At 39.5% G+C, this 25,013-nt stretch overlaps 2 protein-coding genes across 3 annotated transcripts; one reads left to right on the forward strand and one right to left on the reverse strand.

Moving 5' to 3' along the window:
• Window positions 1-75: 75 nt before the first annotated feature.
• On the forward strand, window positions 76-13,895 carry LOC139468081 (dehydrogenase/reductase SDR family member 7B-like). Of its 2 annotated transcripts, none has more exons than XM_071249792.1 (7): window positions 76-167; window positions 1,449-1,630; window positions 2,510-2,613; window positions 3,577-3,796; window positions 5,856-5,948; window positions 7,290-7,442; window positions 12,888-13,895. In XM_071249792.1, exons 2-7 carry the CDS (start codon window positions 1,477-1,479, stop codon window positions 13,097-13,099), a joined length of 936 nt encoding a protein of 311 aa, XP_071105893.1. In that variant the 5' UTR covers window positions 76-167; window positions 1,449-1,476; the 3' UTR covers window positions 13,100-13,895. The 2 variants fall into 2 exon arrangements, with proteins under 2 accessions (XP_071105893.1, XP_071105894.1); XM_071249793.1 differs by lacking the exon at window positions 76-167 and adding an exon at window positions 197-279.
• Window positions 13,896-21,974: 8,079 nt separating this feature from the next.
• On the reverse strand, window positions 21,975-24,747 carry LOC139469108 (transmembrane protein 11, mitochondrial-like). Its single transcript, XM_071251239.1, has 2 exons — window positions 24,726-24,747; window positions 21,975-23,008 (listed from the first exon to the last, which is right to left on the reverse strand). The coding sequence occupies exons 1-2, from the start codon at window positions 24,740-24,742 to the stop codon at window positions 22,504-22,506; spliced, it is 522 nt and encodes a 173-aa protein (XP_071107340.1). The 5' UTR covers window positions 24,743-24,747; the 3' UTR covers window positions 21,975-22,503.
• Window positions 24,748-25,013: the final 266 nt, after the last annotated feature.

The raw sequence follows: 25,013 nt of genomic DNA on the forward strand, positions 1-25,013 counted from the left end.
ATGCGCAGAGCAACTCAATCCGGCAGTGTCTGCGCACATGCGGTGTTGTTGACTTACACTTCCGTTTCCTGTGTTTTGATTCATGGAAAGGGTGGACTGTCAAAACACTCCTTATCTTACCAGCAAGACACTCCTCGATATCAAATCAACCTGAATTTATTATACACGTATGAACATGTTTTCAACAAGTTGATACATTCATAGAAACATTACATAGTACTGTTGCTAATCTTTTGCTCCTAAAAAGTTTCCTCATACTTTTTGGACTAATTTTTCAAGGTAGAGTAATAATTTGGTCCACTTCAATGAAGGAAATGTTTATGACAGTTATCCATGGAAGTTACAGATTATTGTAATTTGTTGCTGACCTGAAACCACAGAATGTCCTTAACGCTCTACAGATACTAATATCTATAAAACCAGATCAAACAAAACGTAAAACTCTAGAATGAGCATTACTCACTGTTTGAGTGACCCATGTTATTCAGTAATAACAGTGTTTCTTTTTCGTCCAAACTCAGAAAGCAAAATGTTCATACATACAACATAGATATGTCAATGTCCACTTTGGTATTTTACTCAACTCGCAATCTAATCCTTTTTACTATGGTTATTTCTAGTTAGAATAGGTCTCCCTTGCTGTGTCAAATAACTAGAATTGGTATGGGCAGGTTGTCATAATGAAACATAATGAATCAGTTCTAATGCTACCATTACCCTTGATTTGTACGGCCCAGAGTGGAATATTTGTCCAGCATCATCATGATATTGTAATACTGCTGAAAAGGGCATGAGATAACATTCACTGTGTGTGGAGGGGGTGGGTGGTGGTCACAGGATGCCACATGTTAATACATATTGTGATACTTGAGGGACATATCGTGATATTTGATATGTGCCATCAACCAGTTAACCAACTCACATGATGGGTAAACTTACACTTCTTCTTATTATATTGTGCAATCAAATTGGGCATTTTTTTTTGTTTTTGACAGGTGGTAAGTTGACACAAACCCAAGTAGTTATCAGACTGCATTATTAGTACTTATTAAAAACCTCTGTACATATTACTTTTTGAAAATCAATGCAGAATTAAATCATAAGTCAATAAATGAGAGGCGTAATGTATACATGGTATATCATATCATCGGATGTAAATTTGCGTTGCATGAATATGCTGGTGAATCAGGACACATATACTGACTAATATTTCAAGTTTTTCTTAAGACAGTAAAAGTTGATGTAAACGACATGGTGAATAATAGCATAGTCCATTCTTGTCCAGCATGTTGATGAACAATAAGAAATATGTAATAAATAGCTCGTAATACTCATTTTTATGCTAACAAATTGTCTACAACTCATAGGTAATCCACCATCATGAACAGAGAGACCTCAAAACATCCCATTTTGTAACATGTTCATTGGCCTACTATGATATGTTTCAGAATGATGCAGTCATGATGCCCTTCTGAGATGGGTAAAATCTCGTGGGAGGTCATTGGTAGTATAGTAGGTGCACCCATTGGTTTGTTGTGCCTTCTGTACATTATATGGGGATATAGGAAGAAAACCTTGGTCAAGGACAAAGTAGTTCTTATAACAGGAGCGACATCTGGACTAGGAAAAGGTATGTTCAATACACCATAACATCACCATTTTCTTATTTAATCACTGACATGTTTAGACTGTTGTATGTTGATATCCTAAAAAACCTATGCTATCAGGCAGTACAGGAGGCGAGCCTGGTCTAAGGTGCTACATGTCACTATACAGAGTTGCATCCTGCAGCTGCCAGTCTCCTGGGCACTGTTCCACAAGCGATGTTAGCGCTAAAACTGTCATGAGGGAATGATAAAGTATTGTTCAAAATTCAGAGTTGGTCTGCAGCGGTAGAAACCAACAGTTGTAGCCCACTAGTCCTTAAAATGAGAACATGTAGCAAACCCCTTAAAAATGGCAAATTTCTACTAGTCCTTATACCTTAACTATTGGGCATTTTCGGCAAGGACTACAGGACTAGTGCCAATTTCTGATGCTGGGTCTGGAATCTTTTAGGTTTGCTTCTACATGTATATCATCTGGAAACCCCAATATGTTTAGGCTTTTAGATTATAGTCATGACAAGGACTCCTGGGCCCACTTGCACAAAGTGATCTAAGCGCTACGACTATTGTAAGTCTGTGTTAAATCATGGGAGTTACGATCATCTTAGCGCTAAGATCGCTTTGTGCAAGTGGGCCCTGGCGATTTTTATGCTTGATTTCAAATTGTAAAGTACATGAGTTATGATCTTGGCGCTAAGATCCCTTTGTGGAATTGGGCCATGGATAGTGATTCGAGTTCCAGAGATGAGTACAATCCTTAGTTTGTCTAAACCATTCCTGATCTGATGCTACACTAAGACCGTCCGTTGATCAGTTATTACTACCAAAGTAGACTGAAACCAAACTCACTCACTCACTCAGATATATTGTATATGTTGTAGCTTTCCTCTTTGTTTTTACAGCATGTGCAAAAATCTTCCTGCAGGCTGGCTGCCATGTGATATTGGCAGGTAGGAGTGTTGACAAGCTAAAGGAGACTTCAGACATCCTGAGAACAGAGTTAGGAGTAAGTAAATATGGAAATACTGTATTAATGATGTCTGCTGGTATGATTTTGTGTTACTGGGTAATTCAAACTTTTGTGTATATTGAAAGTGTTTTAATGACATAGTTTATTTTCTATCTGTCGCCAATAGTAATACAGAACAGCTGAGAATCATAGTCTAAAAGTCAGATCATCAAGGACTTCTTAAGAAGTCCCTAGTCTCTCTCTCAACAATTCTTCATAGGTTTTGTGGGGGCACGGGTGGCCGTGTCGTCTAAGGCGCTGCAATATGCTGTGCTGAGTTTCGTCCCTTGGGCTCATCAGAAACCTATGATTGTGGGTTTCAAATCCCGGTTCGCCCTGATTATGTTTCTAGGTTTGTCAGCACCATATCTGTGCTCATGCGTTTCACCGAAGTGGTAAATGTCTGAGACCTGCATCACTTCGGGCTTTCCTCCCACATTAAGCTGACACGCCTTGATATAACTGTAATACTGTTAAAAGTGGCGTTAAACCAAACTCACTCACTCACTCATTGTTTTTGTAATCTAATTTACACCATCAAGACCTCTTTGCTGTTGTTGTGACATGTGTATATTTTTAGCCAGCAAATGGAATTAGTCTGTTCATAACTCACACAAGTCAAGTGAGCCCTACTCTGTGCATGACCTCTTTGTGCAAATCCTACCACTGCCTGTGACTGAAGCAGTGTGTAGAGCAGATGTCCGCAAGGCTATGCTCACAAGAAATATTGCCACTTTGGCAATGTAATCTGACCACTCATTGGTTTGAGTACTTGCTTGTTTACCTGTCGATGGAACCAGGCAATGTCTTGATTTGTTGGCTAAAGAATAGCAACCCCGAGGCAAAGTGATCGTATGTATTCACAGGTGATGGAGGAATATAGAATGTACAAACCTGTGGAACATTGACAGTGCTTTCTTTCTCCCAATGGTGAATAACTACCTGTTGTGATGTTTTCAGAAGCGACAGCTGCATGATCCGAAGCTTCTGGTGATGGATTTGGAAGATGTGCCCAGTCTTCCCGGCAAGGTGAAGGATGCGCTGAGGTTCCATGGTAGGGTAGACATCCTGGTTAACAACGCTGGGATCAGCTATCGGGGGCAGATTGAAGACACAGCTATGGAGGTGGACCGAAAGGTCATGATGGTCAACTACTTTGGCCAAATAGCCATAACTAAAGGTATTACCAGGAAGAAAAAGACATTAGTGAGCAGGGTATGAAATAGTCGTAAAATATTGCTGGCCACGTGGGCTAGCCAGCCTTAAAAGTTATAGCCTGCTTCAAATTTTACGAGCCATGGAACCCTGATCATTTTGGGAGAAATTTCCGTTTTTGTCCTACTTAATTTTTCGCTTAATATATGGGCCAGGTTTCCTTCACCCGAAAAGAGGAATGCAATTTGCCCTGTTGCGACATTTTGGATGTGTCACAGACTCACAGTTAAATTGTCAAAATAGAAGCGAAAACATTTATCAGGCTGCAATATTTAACATGGGTAGTCAAAATTTGTGATTGGTTATACTGAGAATTACAACCAAGGCTTAAAAAAATAAAGAATGAGTTCACAGGGAATGGTTTTTGAAAATATAGTGCAATGCCCCATATGTTTTTTGGTTGTTGAAACTAGTATGAAGGCAAATTAACAGTTGTGTGCAATCAACCTTGGAAGGGCCTCCCTATTCCTTGATGAGTATAATACTGAAATACAGTATTTGACTACTGTTGGACTACCAGTGTATGCATAACACATGTATGCAAGAAGTTGTTATCGGGAGCACACAACACCGGAAAGAGCATGTCAACAACCTGGGAAGGGGCCTCCCTAGATAAATGTATTCCTTGATGAGTTATGTACTGGAATACATTATTCTACCGTTGGACTACCAGTAAGTGCATAATACACTCATACAATTAACTTTGATTCTAATTTACAATGCAAAAATTTTATCGTGAGCACAAAACACCGGAAGAAGCATGTAAAAAAATCTGTACTGAAGTATGCAAGTTACTCCTGTTATAACAGTTTGTGGCTTTAAAAGTGTTCATTTTGTATCTGGACTTACATTTGTAATCCATTATATTACTTTTATCAATGTCTGAGAGTGATTTGGTCCATTCTGTAGCTGTTCAGTGGTTAGATGATGATGTGGCTGCCACACTGTTTCCAGCCACTTGTTCCCAGTGTTGACTTAGTGCATCAAGGGCTGACACACAACACTGCCTGCCCAGAAACTGGGCTCTGCAAAGGGCGCTTTAGTAACATGGCTTTTCCAGGAGAGCAGCTCAAGCTGTTGTCTGTGTTCATAGGATCTCCACTTGGTCCCCTCAAGGATAAGAACAGGGGGAAAAGATTTTCAGCTGAAAGGCAATGACACACTTTGTGGCTGTTATCCTCTTTCTTAGGAAGTCAAAGAATGTATGTGGGTGTATGATCGCTATCTTCGTACAGGCACAGTGTCACAAGTTCAAACCAAAGATTATTACTGTGAAAGGGATCTTGTAAGAAGATCAATGACAGAAGTTCTGACCTCCTCAGTGTAGCTCTAAGACATCTAACTACAAAGCTGCAAATCTCAAGTCATCAGATCATCATCTTCTGACTCAGAAAACTGTTTTCCTGATATGCTTGGCTACAGTGGCCAGGAACCAGTGACTGGACCAGGAAGACCAAAGATTTAGGATCTTCCTGTGCTCTTCAATCCTGGAGCAGCATGATGAGGAGGATTTTTGCTTACTCCCTGAACACCTGAAGGTGACATGGCCTCACCCATGGCAGTGCAAATTACTCTTCCTGTCAGTCACCTGTACCAGCAAGATGGAGGGGGATTATGAGGCTTATCATTATTTGAATATCTTGCATATGATACATGTATTCGTAACCTGATATGACAGTGATAAGGCCCACCTGACCTCCCCTCATTCTGGTTCCTTCCTTGGTAATGTGGAAGCAAGACGAGGATGAAGGGAGGTAACTCCAAATTAGTGACTGTAGGTGCGTTCAAGCAATTAGTTTTCACTCTGGTGTTACAGATAATTAAGAATGAAGGAAATTACTTTCATCGTATCTGGTATATATCATATACGTTTTTTCGATTCCCGACATGGGTACAATGTATGAAGCCCATTTCTGGTGCCCCCTGCCGTCATATTGCTGGAATATTGCTTAAAGCGGAGTAAAACCATGCTCACTAAAATATGTTTTATTCAAATATCTGTCAAACTGTTTCTGTCTCTGCAGCTCTCCTCCCTATCATGCTGAGTCAAGGTGGCGGTTATATAGTCGGCATCAGCAGTGTCCAGGGGAAATTCTCCATTCCATATAGATCAGCATGTGAGTTACGTTTTGTGTTCAGTATACATGAAAGAGTATTCTCCACTATGTACCAGTATTGACCTGTAAACCATGGCTTGGACTGGTAAGTTCATGGGCAGGCTGTCCCTCTATCTGGTAGATTTATGCTAGACCTTTTGATTTCTAAGCTTTTTCTGACCACTACAGCATACCATTTTGTCACTAACACTAAATGTTGCAAATGGATCACAAAAAATACCCAAGGATACATAATGAACGTTGCACAAAATGCTGGGTTTTCTGTTGTAGAAATAATCAGTAGAAATTAGAAATTACATGATGACGGGCCCATGGGACATAATTCGAGGACATGACAGCCGGCATAAAACAGAACACACTGTCCAAATATCTAAAGAAAAAAATGCTCAACTTGAAAAGGATTAAAAAGATTGAAATTAAACTGAACAACAAAATTTACTGTAGTTTCTTTTCCTGGTCAATACGAGCAAATAGTATTTATTCAATCTTTGATTCAATTAAATATACAGAAGGCTTGCTGTATGAGGCCCCAATTTTGGATGCAATCTCATTAAAATCACATCTTAGTTCTCGCTACCGCTAAACAAAGATCTGTGGACATCCCATTACGGGTCACGTCAGAACGACCTTTCATCCGACCAATCAGAGCGTCGTTTACAAGATCATGACAGTGACAGTCGGAATGTGTTTTCTAATTATGCAACCTCGAAATATTTAACAGAGGGTATTCCGAACAACAGTTACGAGTTTTATTATTATATCCATACAATCTAGACCTACTATAAGCCATTCCAGAATGATCTTTTGATCAGTTTAAAAACATTTAATTGAGAATACGTCAAAATATGTTTCAAAGCGTAGTTGCCAGTTTGAAACTAGTGTCGTAAAGCTCGAGAAAGCTGCCTTCTGATTGGTTAATGTCGATTTCTTGTCAGTCATTTCATTGGTTGGTCAAAGTTCGTGAATGGTCGTTCTGACGTGACCCGTAAAGGGATGTAGATTGTTTTTGATTGATTTTTGAGCCAGAGTTAGAGTTCCTGAGCTAGAGAACTAATGTGTTATGTTTGTGATAAGATGGATAGAGATGGTGACGTCACTACTGAAACAAAGCTTTGGAGGCAAATGGGTCCACAGCTTCTTGTGATATTTGAGTTGACTGACATGGAAACTGGACTTAAATAGAGAGTTAACTCCCTTGCCTCAGGGAGAAGATGAGTCCTCAGTGTTTTTGAATGGTACAGTTGGTGATCAAGGAGAAGTTCAAAGAGGCATTAAACTTACTCACTCACTTTGAGATAGGTCACTGTATTAAGTAATGATGTTTCTACATATTTTTTCCAGACTCTGCATCAAAGCATGCATTTCAGGCATTTTTTGATTGCCTACGAGCTGAAGTTGCTGATAGAAATGTTAAAGTTAGCATCATCAGTCCAGGGTACATGCACACAAATCTCTCCCAGAATGCAGTCTGTTCTGATGGATCAAAACATGGAGGTAGGATCAGTAATATAGTTTAACTGTGATATTGTGTGACACTGGTACATGCAGCTGTGATATAGTGTGATACTGGTACATCTGGCTGTGACATTGTGTGATCCTGGTACATGCAGCTGTGATATAGTGTGATTCTGGAACATGCAGCAGTGATATCGAATGATATTGGTACATGCAACTGTGATACTGGTACATGCAGCTGTGATAATGAGTGATTCTGGTACATGCTGCTGTGATATTGTCTGCAGTGATATTGTGTGTGCAGCAGTGATATTGTGTGATACTGGTACATGCAGCTGTAATAAAGTGTGATACTGGTACATGCAGCTGTGATAGCTGGTACATGGAGTAGTGATATTGGTACATTCAGCTGTGGTACTAAAACATGCAGCTGTGATATTGTGTGCTACTGGTACATGCAGCTGTAATACTGGTACATGCAGCTGTGATATTGTGTGATCCTGGTACATGCAGCTGTGATATTGTGTGATACTGGTACATGCAGCTGTGATATTGTGTGATCCTGGTACGTGCAGCTGTGATATTGTGTGATCCTGGTACATGCAGCTGTGATATTGTGTGATCCTGGTACATGCAGCTGTGATATTATGTGATACTGGTACATGCAGCTGTGATATTGTGTGATCCTGGTACATGCAGCTGTGATATTGTGTGATCCTGGTACATGCAGCTGTGATATTGTGTGATACTAGTACATGCAGCTGTGATATTGTGTGATATTGGTACATGCAGCTGTGATACTGATACATGCAGCAGTAATATTGTGTGATACTGGTACATGCAGCTGTAATATTGTGTAATTCTGGTACATGCAGCTGTGATTTTATGTGATTCTGGTACATGCTGGTGTAATATTGTGTGATACTGGTACATGCAGCTGTAATATTGTGTGATACTGGTACATGTTGCTGTGATATAGTGTTATTCTGGTACATTCAGCAGTGATATCGAGTGATATTGGTACATCTGTGCTACTGGTACATGCATCTGTGATACTGGTACATGCAACAGTGATATTGTGTGATCATGGTACATGGAGCTGTGATATTGTGTAATACTGGTACATGCAGCTGTGATATTGTGTGATCCTGGTACATGCAGCTGTGATATTGTGTAATACTGGTATGTGCAGCTGTGAATTTGTGTGATACTGGTACATGCAGCTGTGATATTGTGTAATACTGGTACATGCAGCTGTGATATTGTGTGATCCTGGTACATGCAGCTGTGATATTGTGTAATACTGGTATGTGCAGCTGTGAATTTGTGTGATACTGGTACATGCAGTTGTGATATAGTGTGATTTTGGTACATGCTTCTGTGATATTGTGTGATACTGGTACATGTTGCTGTGATATAGTGTTATTCTGGTACATTCAGCGGTGATATCGAGTGATATTGGTACATGCATCTGTGATACTGGTACATGCAGCTGTGATACTGGTACATGCAACAGTGATATTGTGTGATCATGGTACATGGAGCAGTGATATTGTGTGATTCTGGTATATGCAGCTGTGATATTGTGTGATCCTGGTACATGCAGCTGTGGTGTTGTGTGATTCTGGTGCATGCAGCTGTGATATTGTGTGATACTGTTACATGCAGCTGTGATATTGTGTAGTACTGGTATGTGCAGCTGTGAATTTGTGTGATACTGGTACATGCAGTTGTGATATTGTGTGATACTGGTACATGCAGCTGTGATATTGTGTGATACTGGTACAAGCAGCTGTGATATAGTGTGATACTGGTACATGCAGCTGTGATATTGTGTGATTTTGGTACATGCAGCAGTGATATCGAGTGATATTGGTACATGCAGCTGTGATACTGGTACATGCAGCTGTGATATTGTGTGATTCTGGTACATGCTGCTGTGATATTGTGTGCTACTGGTACATGCAGCTGTGATACTGGTACATGCAAGAGTGATATTGTGTGATACTGGTACATGCAGCTGTAATATTGTGTGATTCTGGCACATGCAGCTGTGATATTATGTGCTACTGGTACATGCAGCAGTGATACTGGCACATGCAGCAGTGATATTGTGTGATCCTGGTACATGCAGCTGTGATATTGTGTAATTCTGGTACATGCTGCTGTGATATAGTGTGATACTGGTACATGTTTCTGTGATATAGTGTGATTCTGGTACATGCAGCAGTGATATCGAGTGATATTGGTACATGCAGCTGTGATACTGGTACATGCCGCTGTGATACTGGTACATGCAGCAGTGATTTTGTGTGATACTGGTACATGCAGCTGTAATATAGTGTGATACTGGTACATGCAGCTGTGATATTGTGTGCTACTGGTACATGCAGCTGTAATACTGGTACATGCAGCTGTGATATTGTGTGATCCTGGTACATGCAGCTGTGATATTGTGTGATACTGGTACATGCAGCTGTGATATTGTGTGATCCTGGTACGTGCAGCTGTGATATTGTGTGATCCTGGTACATGCAGCTGTGATATTGTGTGATCCTGGTACATGCAGCTGTGATATTATGTGATACTGGTACATGCAGCTGTGATATTGTGTGATCCTGGTACATGCAGCTGTGATATTGTGTGATCCTGGTACATGCAGCTGTGATATTGTGTGATACTAGTACATGCAGCTGTGATATTGTGTGATATTGGTACATGCAGCTGTGATACTGATACATGCAGCAGTAATATTGTGTGATACTGGTACATGCAGCTGTAATATTGTGTAATTCTGGTACATGCAGCTGTGATTTTATGTGATTCTGGTACATGCTGGTGTAATATTGTGTGATACTGGTACATGCAGCTGTAATATTGTGTGATACTGGTACATGTTGCTGTGATATAGTGTTATTCTGGTACATTCAGCAGTGATATCGAGTGATATTGGTACATCTGTGCTACTGGTACATGCATCTGTGATACTGGTACATGCAACAGTGATATTGTGTGATCATGGTACATGGAGCTGTGATATTGTGTAATACTGGTACATGCAGCTGTGATATTGTGTGATCCTGGTACATGCAGCTGTGATATTGTGTAATACTGGTATGTGCAGCTGTGAATTTGTGTGATACTGGTACATGCAGCTGTGATATTGTGTAATACTGGTACATGCAGCTGTGATATTGTGTGATACTGGTACATGCAGCTGTGATATTGTGTAATACTGGTATGTGCAGCTGTGAATTTGTGTGATACTGGTACATGCAGTTGTGATATAGTGTGATTTTGGTACATGCTTCTGTGATATTGTGTGATACTGGTACATGTTGCTGTGATATAGTGTTATTCTGGTACATTCAGCGGTGATATCGAGTGATATTGGTACATGCATCTGTGATACTGGTACATGCAGCTGTGATACTGGTACATGCAACAGTGATATTGTGTGATCATGGTACATGGAGCAGTGATATTGTGTGATTCTGGTATATGCAGCTGTGATATTGTGTGATCCTGGTACATGCAGCTGTGGTGTTGTGTGATTCTGGTGCATGCAGCTGTGATATTGTGTGATACTGTTACATGCAGCTGTGATATTGTGTAGTACTGGTATGTGCAGCTGTGAATTTGTGTGATACTGGTACATGCAGTTGTGATATTGTGTGATACTGGTACATGCAGCTGTGATATTGTGTGATACTGGTACAAGCAGCTGTGATATAGTGTGATACTGGTACATGCAGCTGTGATATTGTGTGATTTTGGTACATGCAGCAGTGATATCGAGTGATATTGGTACATGCAGCTGTGATACTGGTACATGCAGCTGTGATATTGTGTGATTCTGGTACATGCTGCTGTGATATTGTGTGCTACTGGTACATGCAGCTGTGATACTGGTACATGCAAGAGTGATATTGTGTGATACTGGTACATGCAGCTGTAATATTGTGTGATTCTGGCACATGCAGCTGTGATATTATGTGCTACTGGTACATGCAGCAGTGATACTGGCACATGCAGCAGTGATATTGTGTGATCCTGGTACATGCAGCTGTGATATTGTGTAATTCTGGTACATGCTGCTGTGATATAGTGTGATACTGGTACATGTTTCTGTGATATAGTGTGATTCTGGTACATGCAGCAGTGATATCGAGTGATATTGGTACATGCAGCTGTGATACTGGTACATGCCGCTGTGATACTGGTACATGCAGCAGTGATTTTGTGTGATACTGGTACATGCAGCTGTAATATAGTGTGATACTGGTACATGCAGCTGTGATATTGTGTGCTACTGGTACATGCAGCTGTAATACTGGTACATGCAGCTCTAATATAGTGTGATACTGGTACATGCTGCTGTGATATTGTGTGATTCTGGTACATGCAGCAGTGATATCAAGTGATATTGGAACATGCTGCTGTGATACTGGTACATGCAGCTGTGATATTGTGTGATACTGGTACATGCAGCTGTGATACTGGTACATGCAACAGTGATATTGTGTGATCATGGTACATGGAGCAGTGATATTGTGTGATCCTGGTACATGAAGCTGTGGTGTTGTGTGATTCTGGTGCATGCAGCTGTGATATTGTGTGATCCTGGTACATGAAGCTGTGGCGTTGTGTGATTCTGGTGCATGCAGCTGTGATATTGTGTAATACTGGTATGTGCAGCTGTGAATTAGTGTGATACTGGTACATGCAGCTGTGATATTGTGTGATACTGGTATGTGCAGATGTGATATTGTGTGATACTGGTACATGCAGCTGTGATATTGTGTGATACTGGTACATGCAGCTATGATACTGGTACATGCAACAGTGATATTGTGTGATCATGGTACATGGAGCAGTGATATTGTGTGATTCTGGTATATGCAGCTGTGATATTGTGTGATCCTGGTATGTGCAGATGTGATATTGTGTGATAATGGTACATGCAGCTGTGGTATTGTGTGATTCTGGTTCGAGCACCTGTGATATTGTGTGATTCTTGTACATGCAGCAGTGATATTGTGTGCTACTGGTACATGCAGCTGTCATATTGTGTGATACTGTTACATGCAGCTGTGATATTGTGTGATTCTGGTACATGCAGCTGTCATATTGGTGCGTTCAGCTGTGATATTGTGTGATTCTGATACATGCAGCTGTGATATTGTGTGATTCTGGTACAATATCACAACGTCATATACGGTAGCTGGAATATTGCTGAGTGTGGCATTAAACAACAAACAACCAGCCTGCGGCATGATGAACAAATGCATTAACCACTGAGCTACCCAACCACCAAGGAACACCAAACTTATTAAGGTTGATCATGGGGATAATGCCATGATATGGCTGGACCAGAGTCACATCAGAAACTGACTGCTGTGATATAAGTGAAATACTGTGTCACTCTTTATGTTATTTCAGTAGCAAACAGACTGACAATTTTCAACTTCTCTTTTTTGACAGTAACAGATCCCACCACAGCATCAGGAATGAGCCCAGAGTATGTGGCGCAGCGTGTACTTCAAGCCATCGAGTTCAACCAGGCTGATGTCATTCTAGCAACGCTCATGCCCAAACTAGCCTACTACACCAGAGTTTTGTTTCCAAAAACATATTTCTCTCTGATGAGATCTCGTGCCAGGAAACAGAAAATAGACTATTTGAAGAATAAGTGATTTGAAGTGTCTGTGTGAGGTAGTACTGTGTGATTGATTTGTCAGAATAATTTGTTGTTCGAGAGTGTTCAGTAGGCCAGATGTCGGTGTTTCAGTTGCCAAAGTGTCCTTGCTATAGTCTTTTTCTCTTATGGAGACAATTTAGTTCTTGTATTGTGTTTTGGACCAGCATAGGTGGTGGGATGTGTGGCCCTTTTTGCAAATGGGTTTCAATTCTCTGTGCTGTTTAGAATACCTTAGACGCTTTTCACTAATCAGGGAATTCAAATCACAATTGAGCTCAATTATGGGGGGGGGAATCAAATGTGTTCCTCACGCATCACTTTTGTTTCAATAAAAATAATTCAAAAATGTCTTACCCCCTCTCCACTTTTGAGGAAAATGTGCCAGAAGGTCATTAAATGTTTTATTGATAGATGAACAACTTCCACTGAGGAATCTGGGCTAGAGCAGGTCCCCAGCTACCTATGCTTCTTGCATGACTGATGGATTAGCAGTCAGGCTTGGTGACATGGCTGTATGTCATCCTTCCTTGATGGCGTGGAACATTGCTCATAATATCAATCACTGGTTCTGACAAGGTGCTAACATTTGTCTGTTGCACAGCTTGAACTTTCTGTTGTTATGGATGGTGCTGATGAAGTACAAAGTGTCAAATGTTTTGAATGCAGATATGATCTTCAGTATTATGATAGACTGTATCGATGCCATCATTTCATAAAGCAGATGATGTATTATGAAAGTGACATTTCATTTGGAATTAGATTATTCTTTTTAACATTACTGTCATTTCATAAAACAATGATGCATGTCAGAATTGCGTGGATTGATGCTCATGATATCAACCACTGGGTTGTCTGGTCCGGACTCGATTATTTACAGACCACCGTCATGTAACTGAAATATAGCTGAGTGTGGCATTAAGCAACAAACAAACAAAAACACAACAATATTTAACTGTATGTTAATAAACACAATAAAAGTGATGCAGTTCAGTAAACATACAATTTGTTGGTCCTAATTTTAGTTCATGATGGCGTGATTATTCTTTGTTATATTTCTTTATTGTGTATGACATAATGTGCCAAGGAAATACCATTCAAATGATTTCTGTATGTTTGAATATGTGCCTATTGAACAATGTGTGATGTAGAGTTCAGATTATGTTCAGGGATGATTTAGTAGTTTTTTATTTTTTCATGGAGCTTTGCTGTGGCCGTAGGTAGTTTTCACGTTCACAAGTGTTAACTTCATATCCGTACAATCACATTAAAATCAGACCTTAGTTCTCGCTACCACTGAACAAAGATCTGAGGACATCCCATTAGGGGTCACGTCAGAAAGACCTTTCATCTGACCAATCAGAGCAACGCTTACCAGATTATGAAAGTGACAGTCGGAATGTAATTTCTAATCATGCAACCTCGAAAACTTCAACTCCGAACGATAGCTACGGGTTTAACGACTGAATTAATACAATCTAGACCATCTGTTAGCCATTCCAGAATGTTCTTTGGTTCAGGTTTCAAATTTATAATCGAGAATTTGTCAAAATATGTTTCGAAGCTTAGTCGCCAATTTGAAATTAGTGCTGTAAAGCACGAGAAAGCTGCCTTCTGATTGGTCATTCCATTGGTTGGTCAAAGTTCGCGCAAGGTCGGTCTGACGTGACCCGTAATGGGATATCGTCAGATCTTTGTTTAGCGGTAGCAAAAACTAAGATCTGATTTTAATGAGATTGATATCCGTGTCACTTTATGGTCATTGTGTGTAGATTATTCTGTATGAAGGAAGGGATGAATTACTAATGATTGTTTGTGATTTTATTGGCTGATGGCAAGGTGATGCTGGTTAGAGTGAGAGCTGCAACAAGATTTATTTGTAATGATATCCATTACATTGTGAGACTGTTAATACAGGACTCGATTTAGCTATATAAAACGTGCAGCCGTTCAACCTAACATTCATCCTCAGTTATCAAGGGTAATACATCTCCATTCTGTTATTATAAGTACCTGAATCCATTCACCACCACAGCTTAGTGATAGAAGTGGTATCATCAGCTCCATCTCTCTCTAATCAGTAATTTTGCACAGAATTTCTCTTGCTCATCAACAACCAATCAAATGCCTTCTCAGAATGATACATCAGCATTGGCGGCTTTTCTAAGCAGTCTATCAGTATGATATTTTAACTGAATCAGAAGACTTATTTATGAATTTTAAATTTTAAAAGATGTTTTTCTGGGTACTATTAAATATGGGAGGTAAGTCCTTACACAAGAAGATTTGTATTTGAGACAGCTCGCTGAAGTCAAGGGGAGGACTGGGGATATTGTCACTTGTTTCAAACTTGATTGGATGTCTAGTTATTAAAGAGACATGGTGGTGAATGGGTATATATTATTATGGAATGGATTTACGATACACTGGATAAATGAGGTGTGTTCGTAACTCCCATTATGATCCCTCCATTTGACGTGCAGACAAAATACATGACAAAATGTTTTTTCGTTTTCAAACGCCAGCCTCAATTATTATTCTTTTAACAGATATGCAGATATTGCATTAATGTGTACTACCAACTTGAAATGGAAACAATAACGGTTATGTTTCATAGCTTGAAACTTGAGACATTGTTTTTGGCCTGATGTGTGTATGTATTTATAAATAATTGTACACATGAGCTACTTGTTTAATGGTATCTCCACCTCCTAAACAGGGTATCAGAGGCTCTAGCCCTTGATAATGTGTCAGGAGTTATTGTATAGCTGACATCAAAGGAAAAATGGTGCATCCATTCTACAAAATAGTAATGCAATACCCTGGATATTCAAGGATGGACCTCACAGTAGGATTCATAGTTTCTAATGCGTGAATACATGGAAGAAGTATGAGGCCCTAGATGTATGAGAGAAGTGTTGAAATGATTCAATAAGATAATGTCAGGGTTTACAGAATGTATGAAAGGAAGTCAGTTCATTCACCCAAGTTTTGCACAGTTATGTTGTATCATTCTCGCACAAAAGTCACTGGAACAGATAACTTGATAATATCCGTAAATTCCTATTGACAGTTTAACATTGCCATGAGTGTTTCGTTAACATTATTTAACTTACATGCCTTCTTATGGAATGGTTTTGTTTTTGCTGATATGAAATTGTTTGTAGTATTTACAAAGATATACTGGTTATTTATAGACCCCAAATTTAGTATGTACCTACACAGGTATGTAATATGTCCTTGTTTTAGATATATTGAATGAGACATGAATGTTTACAGTTTTATTCATCTTGTTGACATGATACTACTTATAAATCAGGAAATTGAGATTGCTCACGTAGGCGACACTTATCGGTTTTTATACTTTTCGGATGTAAGCTTGGGTAGGTCAAAATAAAATTCTTTTGTGTAGATTGGAGTTTTTGTTTTATTTCACATAACGTTGGTGGGTCCGTTCATTTAGTGGGAACAAATAAAAGGTAACTGAGCCATGGTGCACTGTATTGATGGTCATTACCAAACATTTATTTCTCTTGAGCCATCAACTAAAATATGGAAAGTGTTCCCATAGCATCATGCTCTTTTGCTAAAGTGAGTGAGTGAGTTGTGTTTAACGCCTCTTTTAACATTATTCCAGTTATATCACGGCGTGTCAGCTTAATGTGGAAGGAAAGCCTAAAGTGATGCAGGTCTCAGACATTTACCACTTCGATGAAACCCACGAGCATGGGTATGGTGCTGACAAACCTAGAAACATAATCGGGGCGAACCGGGATTCGAACCCACAATCATAGGTTTCTGGCATGCCCAAGGGACGCAACTCTGCACAGCGAATCGCGGCGCCTTAGACAACTGGGACACCCGTGCACCCCTTTTGCTGAAGGACAGTGACTGTTCTCTGCAATCCCTGTACAGGACTATTTTCTTTTTTCTATTATATTATTTCAGATCTTCACAAGATTTATCAACTATTCATTACATACTTTTTATGATGTGGTTCATATTTTATATTTGATCATGAATATATAGCTACCATCTTTCAGGTTTGTTGTGGGTTTTTTCATCATCACTATCATGTGATAATGAAAATCCTTTTTGACTGGATTTTTTTTTTCGAAAAAGAAGTCAGCCACATTACCTGTTTGAGAAGTCTTGAGACATCAGTGATCACAATGCACCTTAATAAATTCAGCAGTTCTAGCAATTTTAATTCAAGTTGTTCAAATTCCGTTTGGTTTGTGTGCCAAGTCAAATTGTAGATGTATATCAGTGTAACTACACACACACACAATGGCCTAGTTTCACACACAGCGCTAATTACAGAATAGGCCTGTAGTATTTCAGTCTTGCATTTCATAGTACAAATAGTGTGAGTGAGTTGGGTTTAACGCCGCTTTTAACAGTATTCCAGTTATATTCGATCCCCTAATCATAGGTTTCTGGCGTGCCCAAGTGATGCAACTCTGCACAGCGATTCGCGGCACCTTTAACGACTGGGCCACCCGTGCCCCCCATAGTACAAATAAAAGAGATCCTTGTGATGGTTGGGGAAATTTCCTTCCTTCTAGCCTGCATCACATAGACCAGCTGCTGAACAAACAGAAATTGATATGAACACCGTGCTTTGGGACAGAAGGCGTTCTGCATGCAGCAGAAGAATCCATTTCCATTGGACAGGGAACTCATCAATGCTGGCCAATGACCCCTGCTGTTCTTATTGACTGCACTGATCATGCTGATAAGGCCTTCTTTTTCTTACGTTTGTTTAGAAAAAACTTGAAATGGCCACCTGAAATGGAAAATGAATATGGTTCTTTAGAAAGGTGAATGATTCTTATTCTCATAGTGACATCTAAATCTATCTACAGAAAACTTGCTTTATTTCATCTTTGAAATGAACAACTTCTTTTGCAATCATTTTTGGTGATGAACTTTGGGCATAAAGGTGGTATGTGTACATTGTGTCATCAAAACTGTTATGGCTGAGCTGTGCCTATTCTCAGCATCATTCAACATTGTAAAACATTGTTTGAAGACCAGGAGGGCTTTCCAGACCTGCAAGTGCAATGATTGTGTGGAAAGCTAATCCGGACTAGGGAGCATCCTTTGTCCAGCAAGTGCAGCCCAGAATCTTCAGTGAAGGAAGTTTTGGATTTAATTTCACTTGATGTATTAACATAGTAAATACTGGATTGTAAATTTGGTGCTGTATTAACAGGGTCTGGTTAAGACAGTTTCTACTGAATCATCTCAGTATCCCTATAAACAACTGAGTTGTATATATTTCTATACATACATGATTTTGAATTTATTTGAGCAGGTATCTGAAAAATTGTATCTTGGATTGGCAACAAAGCAACCACCACAGATTCTACCCACAGGACACATACTTCTTCATATCAAATTAAACATTGAGAGAGTGAATGTTGTTTTATGCCCCAGTGGGCAAGATTCTGGCTGAATCATGTGGTCTGTAAATAATTTCTGGTACAGCTCAATCAACCAACACAGAGCCTGACAACCTTATACGATTAGCAAGATTTGTACAGGCTTGTAAAGGCCTTGAATTTTATGGTCCCTCTTGAAAAGCCTTGATTTTTAGTGTCAACCTTGAAAAGCCTATAAAATCACCAGAATAGCTTCAAAAGCCTTGAAATTGAACAAAATGACATAAAATGTTAATAAAATCATTAAAATGCACAAAACTAATAGTTACATACCAAGGATGTGTAAGTGTGATAGATTTGACACTTTGCCAGACACCTTGAAGAATTCATGACAGATTTAATTTATTTCATTTGTTGGTTGTGAAAATCAATCTTGTTTGAAAATCTGTGATTAGGTCTTACTAATATGTTGTGTGGTCTTACGACTCATAAACAGTATGCCGGACTTTAAAAAGTATTGACAGACTGAACTCAACTAAAAAAGCCTTGAAAATGACACTTGAAATGTTATCTCTTACATGTCTTGCACCCTGTGAGAGGCGACCAAGTGGATTGGGTGGTCAGACTCTTTGACGTGTCATTGAACCCCTATGGTGTGTATTGTTGCCAACAGGTGCAGGAAATGGAGTATTACATCACATTCAAGATTATTGCACTTATACAGCGTCGTGCGTGTGTGCGTGCGTGCTTGTCCTTGTCTGGATTAAGGCCGATTTTAGAGAGCTAGCCCACTGAGATACCATGCCGCAGTTTAACATAAATACCCCACTCAGACACAGTATACTGATCCCGGGCCGACCAGTCCTTATTTTAGCCCCTTAATCCTGAGCGCCAGGCAGGGTACCATCTTTTAATGTCTCTTGGTATGATGTGGTGGGGGATCAAACCCCTGATCTTCTGCTCTTCGGGCAGGTGCTCCATCCATCAGTCCACGAAGGCGGTGCAAATGACATAGTAATGGGAACAAATGAGCATCTCAACATGGCTTTCATGTCATTAAAATCAGAACCTTGTTCTCGCTCCTGATAACCAAGGTATCTTTGTGTAGTCGTAGCGAGCACAAAGATTGGATTTTAATGGGTCCAGACTTGATTATTTGCAGCAATAAACAAGAAATAAACAATCTTACAAGCACTAGGCTGCTTGGGACCTATTCTAACCCCAAGTCCCTAACTGGGTTGTACATTGAGACATTGATGAACTAATGGTTCAATAATAAATACAACATATACAGGGACTGTCATGGATGATATCATATAAAGTTTTGGACCAAAAACTTCATAGGTTCTCTTTCGGTACTGCCAGATCACTGCAACCTGGGACCCATGAAGTTCTGGGTTAGAATAGGTCTTCAGCAACCCATTCTTGTCTTTCAGAGGCAACTGACGTATTCAATATGGCTGACTTGGTAGACGCATGTCATTGTATCCCAAATGTGTGGATCGATGCTCATGATGTCAATCAGTGGATCGTCTGGGCCAGACTCAATTATTTACAGATCGCTGTAATATAGCTGGAATATTGATAAGTGCGGTGTTAAGAAAAACAAAAAACCCAAAGCAAACACAAATGCAACCTGTCAAGATTGACAAGAATTTCAAGAGCACAGCTGAATAGGCCCATTCTCATTAAAATCAGATCATAGTTCTTGCTACCCTTAAACAAAGATCTGAGGACATCCCAGTAGGGGTCACGTCAGAACGACCTTTCATCTGACCAATCACAGCGTCACTTACCATATCATGAAAGTGACAGTCAGAATGTGATTTCTAATCATGCATCCTCGAAAACATTTTACACGGGGTATTCCGAACGATAGTTACGGGGTTAATGACTGAATCCATACAATCTAGACCATATATTTGCCAGCCAATGTTCTTTTGTTCAGGTTAAAAAATTTTAATCGAGAATTTGTCAAAATATGTTTCGAAGCGTAGTCGCCAATTTGAAATTAGTGCCGTAAAGCATGAGTAAGCTGCCTTCTGATTGGCTAATGTCGACTTCTTGTCAGTCATTCCATTGGTCGATCAAAGTTTGCGCAAGGTCGGTTTGACATGACCCGTAATGGGATGTCCTCAGATCTTTGTTTAGCGGTAGCGAGAACTAAGATCTGATGTTTATGAGATTGGAATTGGCCCTGTCGCACATTGCAACCAGCCCTTCTCGGTGAAAAAGGTTAGGGGGAACTAGGTTCAGTTGGTAGTCCCAGTAAATTTGTTTTTAGTCCGACTTTGTCTGAGGGATAGTGCACAGTTTCACACAGAGTATTAACTACAATGTCTAGCTCTGGACTGGATCTCCCTTAAGAATAACAGGGCTGTTTGGAACCTGTCCTGGAACTCACACAGGCAGGATTGATTATTTTTTGCTACATATCAACTTGTCATTTATCATATTGGAAATTGTAGAAACTGTATTGTCATTTTGAAACATCCAAGTTAGCAAGTTGATGTAGTGAGAAGGGTCCATGTATCCAGTATCATGCCTCTTTACAGTGACATGGCACAGGGTGTGGCTAGTGATTTAAAGATGGTCATCAAGCCATACTAAAAGGCTAAAAGCCTGTGCAATGGGATTTCGTTACATAATGCCAACACCAAAGACGTTTTTGAAATTACCGGGGATCAACGTTGAAAATCAAGCCATTTCATCTGGGTTCAAACTCATCCCGGCTCAGCCAGGTCACCAGACACAGCAGAAGCCGCAGTACCAGTGGTGTTCTGATTAACTGAAATAATCAGAGATTGATCCGAACATCCACACAACCAAGCAATTGAAAGCAATACTTCATAATAAAACACAAACAAATTGCCAACTCTCTCAAGTTCTATGCTGATCTAATCTTTGAAAAAAAGATTACACACAATATTGCGTCGCTATTTTAAAACCTGGAAATAGTTTTGGTTTATTGGTTTTGGTTTATTCACTACGTACTACTTGGGAGTGAGATATTGAGAAAGTGCTGAAGTAAGTATTTGAGTTTCTTTTTGTTAGGCGTGGAACTTGTCTGCACTTACCACTGAAAAATAGCAGAATAATGGTAATGGTTCTTTTTCATGATTGATTGGTTGGGATGATCCAATCATCAATCATGATTTTACAACCATATTCCCAACACTTGGCAGTACCCTGTGACTGCATTGCTCACTCCCCTTGTTTAACAGACTATGAATATATCATGTACATATATGGTCTAAAGCTATATGGGTGTGTGGGTGAATGCTGTTTTGCACCCGACATCACTTAAAACAATATTTCAGTTATATTACGAAGTGCCATTTTCATTTAGGAGGAAAGCTCATGCAGGTTCTAGTTTACCACAATGACATCCATGAGTATGAGTACGGGCTGGCAATTAAGGATTTTCTAGGATCCAGGCACAAGGGATGTAACTCTGCATGAGAGAGACTCCCTGTGTCCCTTTGATGCACAAACATGACATTTACAAACTCCTTGTAGAAGTCAACAAAGTAATCATAAGACAACCTCTTAATACTGGTGTCATGTGTAAACACAGCACAAAACGCTACAATTAAACACATTTTAATAACTGGTCAATAAACATGTGAATAATTCATTCCCTGAATTATGGCAACAAGTAGTCTTCATTATCTGAAAATACTCAAATATAATAGCTTTTTCCAAATCCATATAAGTATTACACTATGTCAAAGGTCCCCAAAAATAACGTTTTGATTATGTGGAATTAAGTTCATGAACCACATGGCTCTCAACATTTCACTCAAGGGTAAAAGGGTGCAACTTTCTGATTCGGCATCTATGTGGATCTTGAAGAGACAACTTTGTACAAATAGGCATCATCACAGACGAAGCACTGCACACATCATCACCCTTGTCACACTGTCTTATTCAGTCATCCAGGCACAAGTTGCAGGATATTTCTCATTGATAACTGCCACGTAGTCTGACATTATAGGCATTGCATACATAACCACTATTCTATATACCACTGATATATCTTCCATGCACAGAAAGCACCTGCACAAAGGGACACCGCATTGTGAAGAAATTTGCGCCGTTTGTCGTCTCGCCTAACTAACACCACAGGAGTGGTAGTAGTCAATGTGTGCACTGGGATTTTCTTAATCCGGTTCTTATTGTGTTCGACTTGATATTTACAACATGGATCAAACTGCCAGGAGATGGCATATACTCCTGCACACAATACACTCAAGGAACCGAGCGGCAGAAACAGCAAGCCTCTCTTGGGCCAGCAGCCTCCTGATATTAGAGCACCAAGTCCAGTCAGGACTGATGTTTTGTGCAGACAGTTGCCTACACTTATCCAATGGGCTGTTTCATCCCCTAGTTTGGAAGGTTCTATGATGATTATCTTGGCATTAGCATCCAGGGCTTTCTCCAGCTCCAGCTCAAATTCCTCCTGTGCGTCCTCATGTTCGTAGATCTCTCGTACTACCACATACTCGGGAGGACCACTTCTGGAAGCAAAACATATGATTGGTCAGACAATAACAAAAAGTGGTAATATGAGATAACCTATAAGGGTTGGACTCATGCTGAAAGTGTAATAACTTTGCATTATATGCAAGTGGGAATTTGGTGATTCTTAGTGTTGATTGGTCAGTTGAAGCATGTGATCATAATGACATCATTCTCACTGATTCAATGTTAAGAATGATGTCATCCATTGCTCCTGATGTCACTAATTGATAAGATTATGTCATCTTGACAATAATTGACTTCAGTAAAGTTGCTCTGTAGTGTTAACATTTCATATGTTTACTTTCATTTCATTTCCTAAATCAACAATGACTTAGGTACAGAATAACCTACTCAATAACCTATAGAATGGCCAACATTATGCATGTTGTGTCAAGGGTATGGAGCTGAAGATGAATTTGTTCAATCACAATGTAAGGACATATTGCGGTCTTCAGTTCAATTATCATTAGCATTGAAGCCAGGATATGCATCACATCCAAATACTGTGAATATTTTCACACATATGTAAAATGATTCTTCACTAAAACAATTCAGCTTTAAGAGATATTGACAATGCAGAAAATCTACATTAACAGGGCATATATGAAAGTCAAAGCATGTAAAAAATAATAATAAATAGAAAAACTAATAAAAGATAACATTGCTCGAACCCCAAGCCACAGCATAACATGAATACCCCACTCATACACAGTATACTGATGCTGAGATGACCAGTCCTTGTTTAATGCCGAGCAATAGGCAGGAAAACAACAAGCACCATATAGCTGCATGAGGGTCATGTTTATGTAGCCTGATCCTAGATACCGGTCCTTGATACAAGATACCTTGTCAGTTGCTACTACAAATGGTTTTAAGTGGCTGCATACATGGCATCACATTCCTTAAAATTTCCATTTGACATGAATTGGCAAATTAATAGAAATGTAGAGAGTGAGAATGTGTTAGGAATATGGTTTTATTCCGCAGTCAACAATACTAGTAGAGGTATATCTTGGTGTCTTGTAAATAATCAAGTCACTGTGTAACTGAAGGCATGAACAATGGTCCAAGCCATTGCTGCAAGATGACATGCATTCAGACAAGACACAAAGCCAGACAATGTGATTCTCTTGTATAAGTTCTTACAAACATAGGATACTGAAACCTTACAGTAATTTTGATTCATCAATTCCCAACTGCCATACAAGCACAAGCTAGGACAGGAATATCAAGATAATTTTATCAAGAAAGAATAATTGGTGTTTTTGGGGTTATTCTGTGTCTTTAAATGACACGCTAAAGGGCATCCAGTTACTGTTCAAAATCAATATTATTTACAGTTAGAAAATGAAAATAGGCCCTTGATAAAATCAGCTGATTTATCGTGCGCTATGGTATGACATTGATACATAAAATACCACAACCACGAGAACATTTACACCAGACAAGGTGATAATCCGGTTGGTTTCTCTAACAGTCACTGACTTCCTCTTTACAAAGGGTTTACGCAAATCCGTTTTTAGAATTTAAACACCTCAAAGTTAAGTTTTTCAATTAGGCTAACTTTCAATACACAAACAAACACAACTGAACTACATTCGTTATCAGCAACAAAATTAAACAAAATGTTTTCTGTTAAGTACAATCATGTTCGGACAAAGTGATCGGATTCCTATCTATAAATATAAGACTTATAAAACTTTAAGTTTATACCTTAACTTATCCGCCATTTCGGTCAAACGAGAAGGGGCATAACTCCAAATGTATAACGTTTATTGCGAAATTGCGTACCGCTATTATTATAGATTTTCTCTCCTTGAACTTCTTTTCGTTTATATATCATAAAGACTCCCTGTTTTTGATATATTGAGATCTTTATTCTAATCTGTGTCTTAGCGCCAAAAGATATACCGTTTTATACCTTTTAAAACAATTACGACTGGGGTGAGTGAGTGAGTTCAGCAGTATCACTGCGGGAAACGATTGTGGGTAATCGAACCC

Source organism: Haliotis cracherodii, unplaced genomic scaffold (genome assembly GCF_022045235.1).
Source record: "Haliotis cracherodii isolate W230 unplaced genomic scaffold, xgHalCrac1.p SCAF_2, whole genome shotgun sequence".
In the NCBI taxonomy this organism is placed as follows: Eukaryota; Metazoa; Mollusca; class Gastropoda; order Lepetellida; family Haliotidae; genus Haliotis; species Haliotis cracherodii.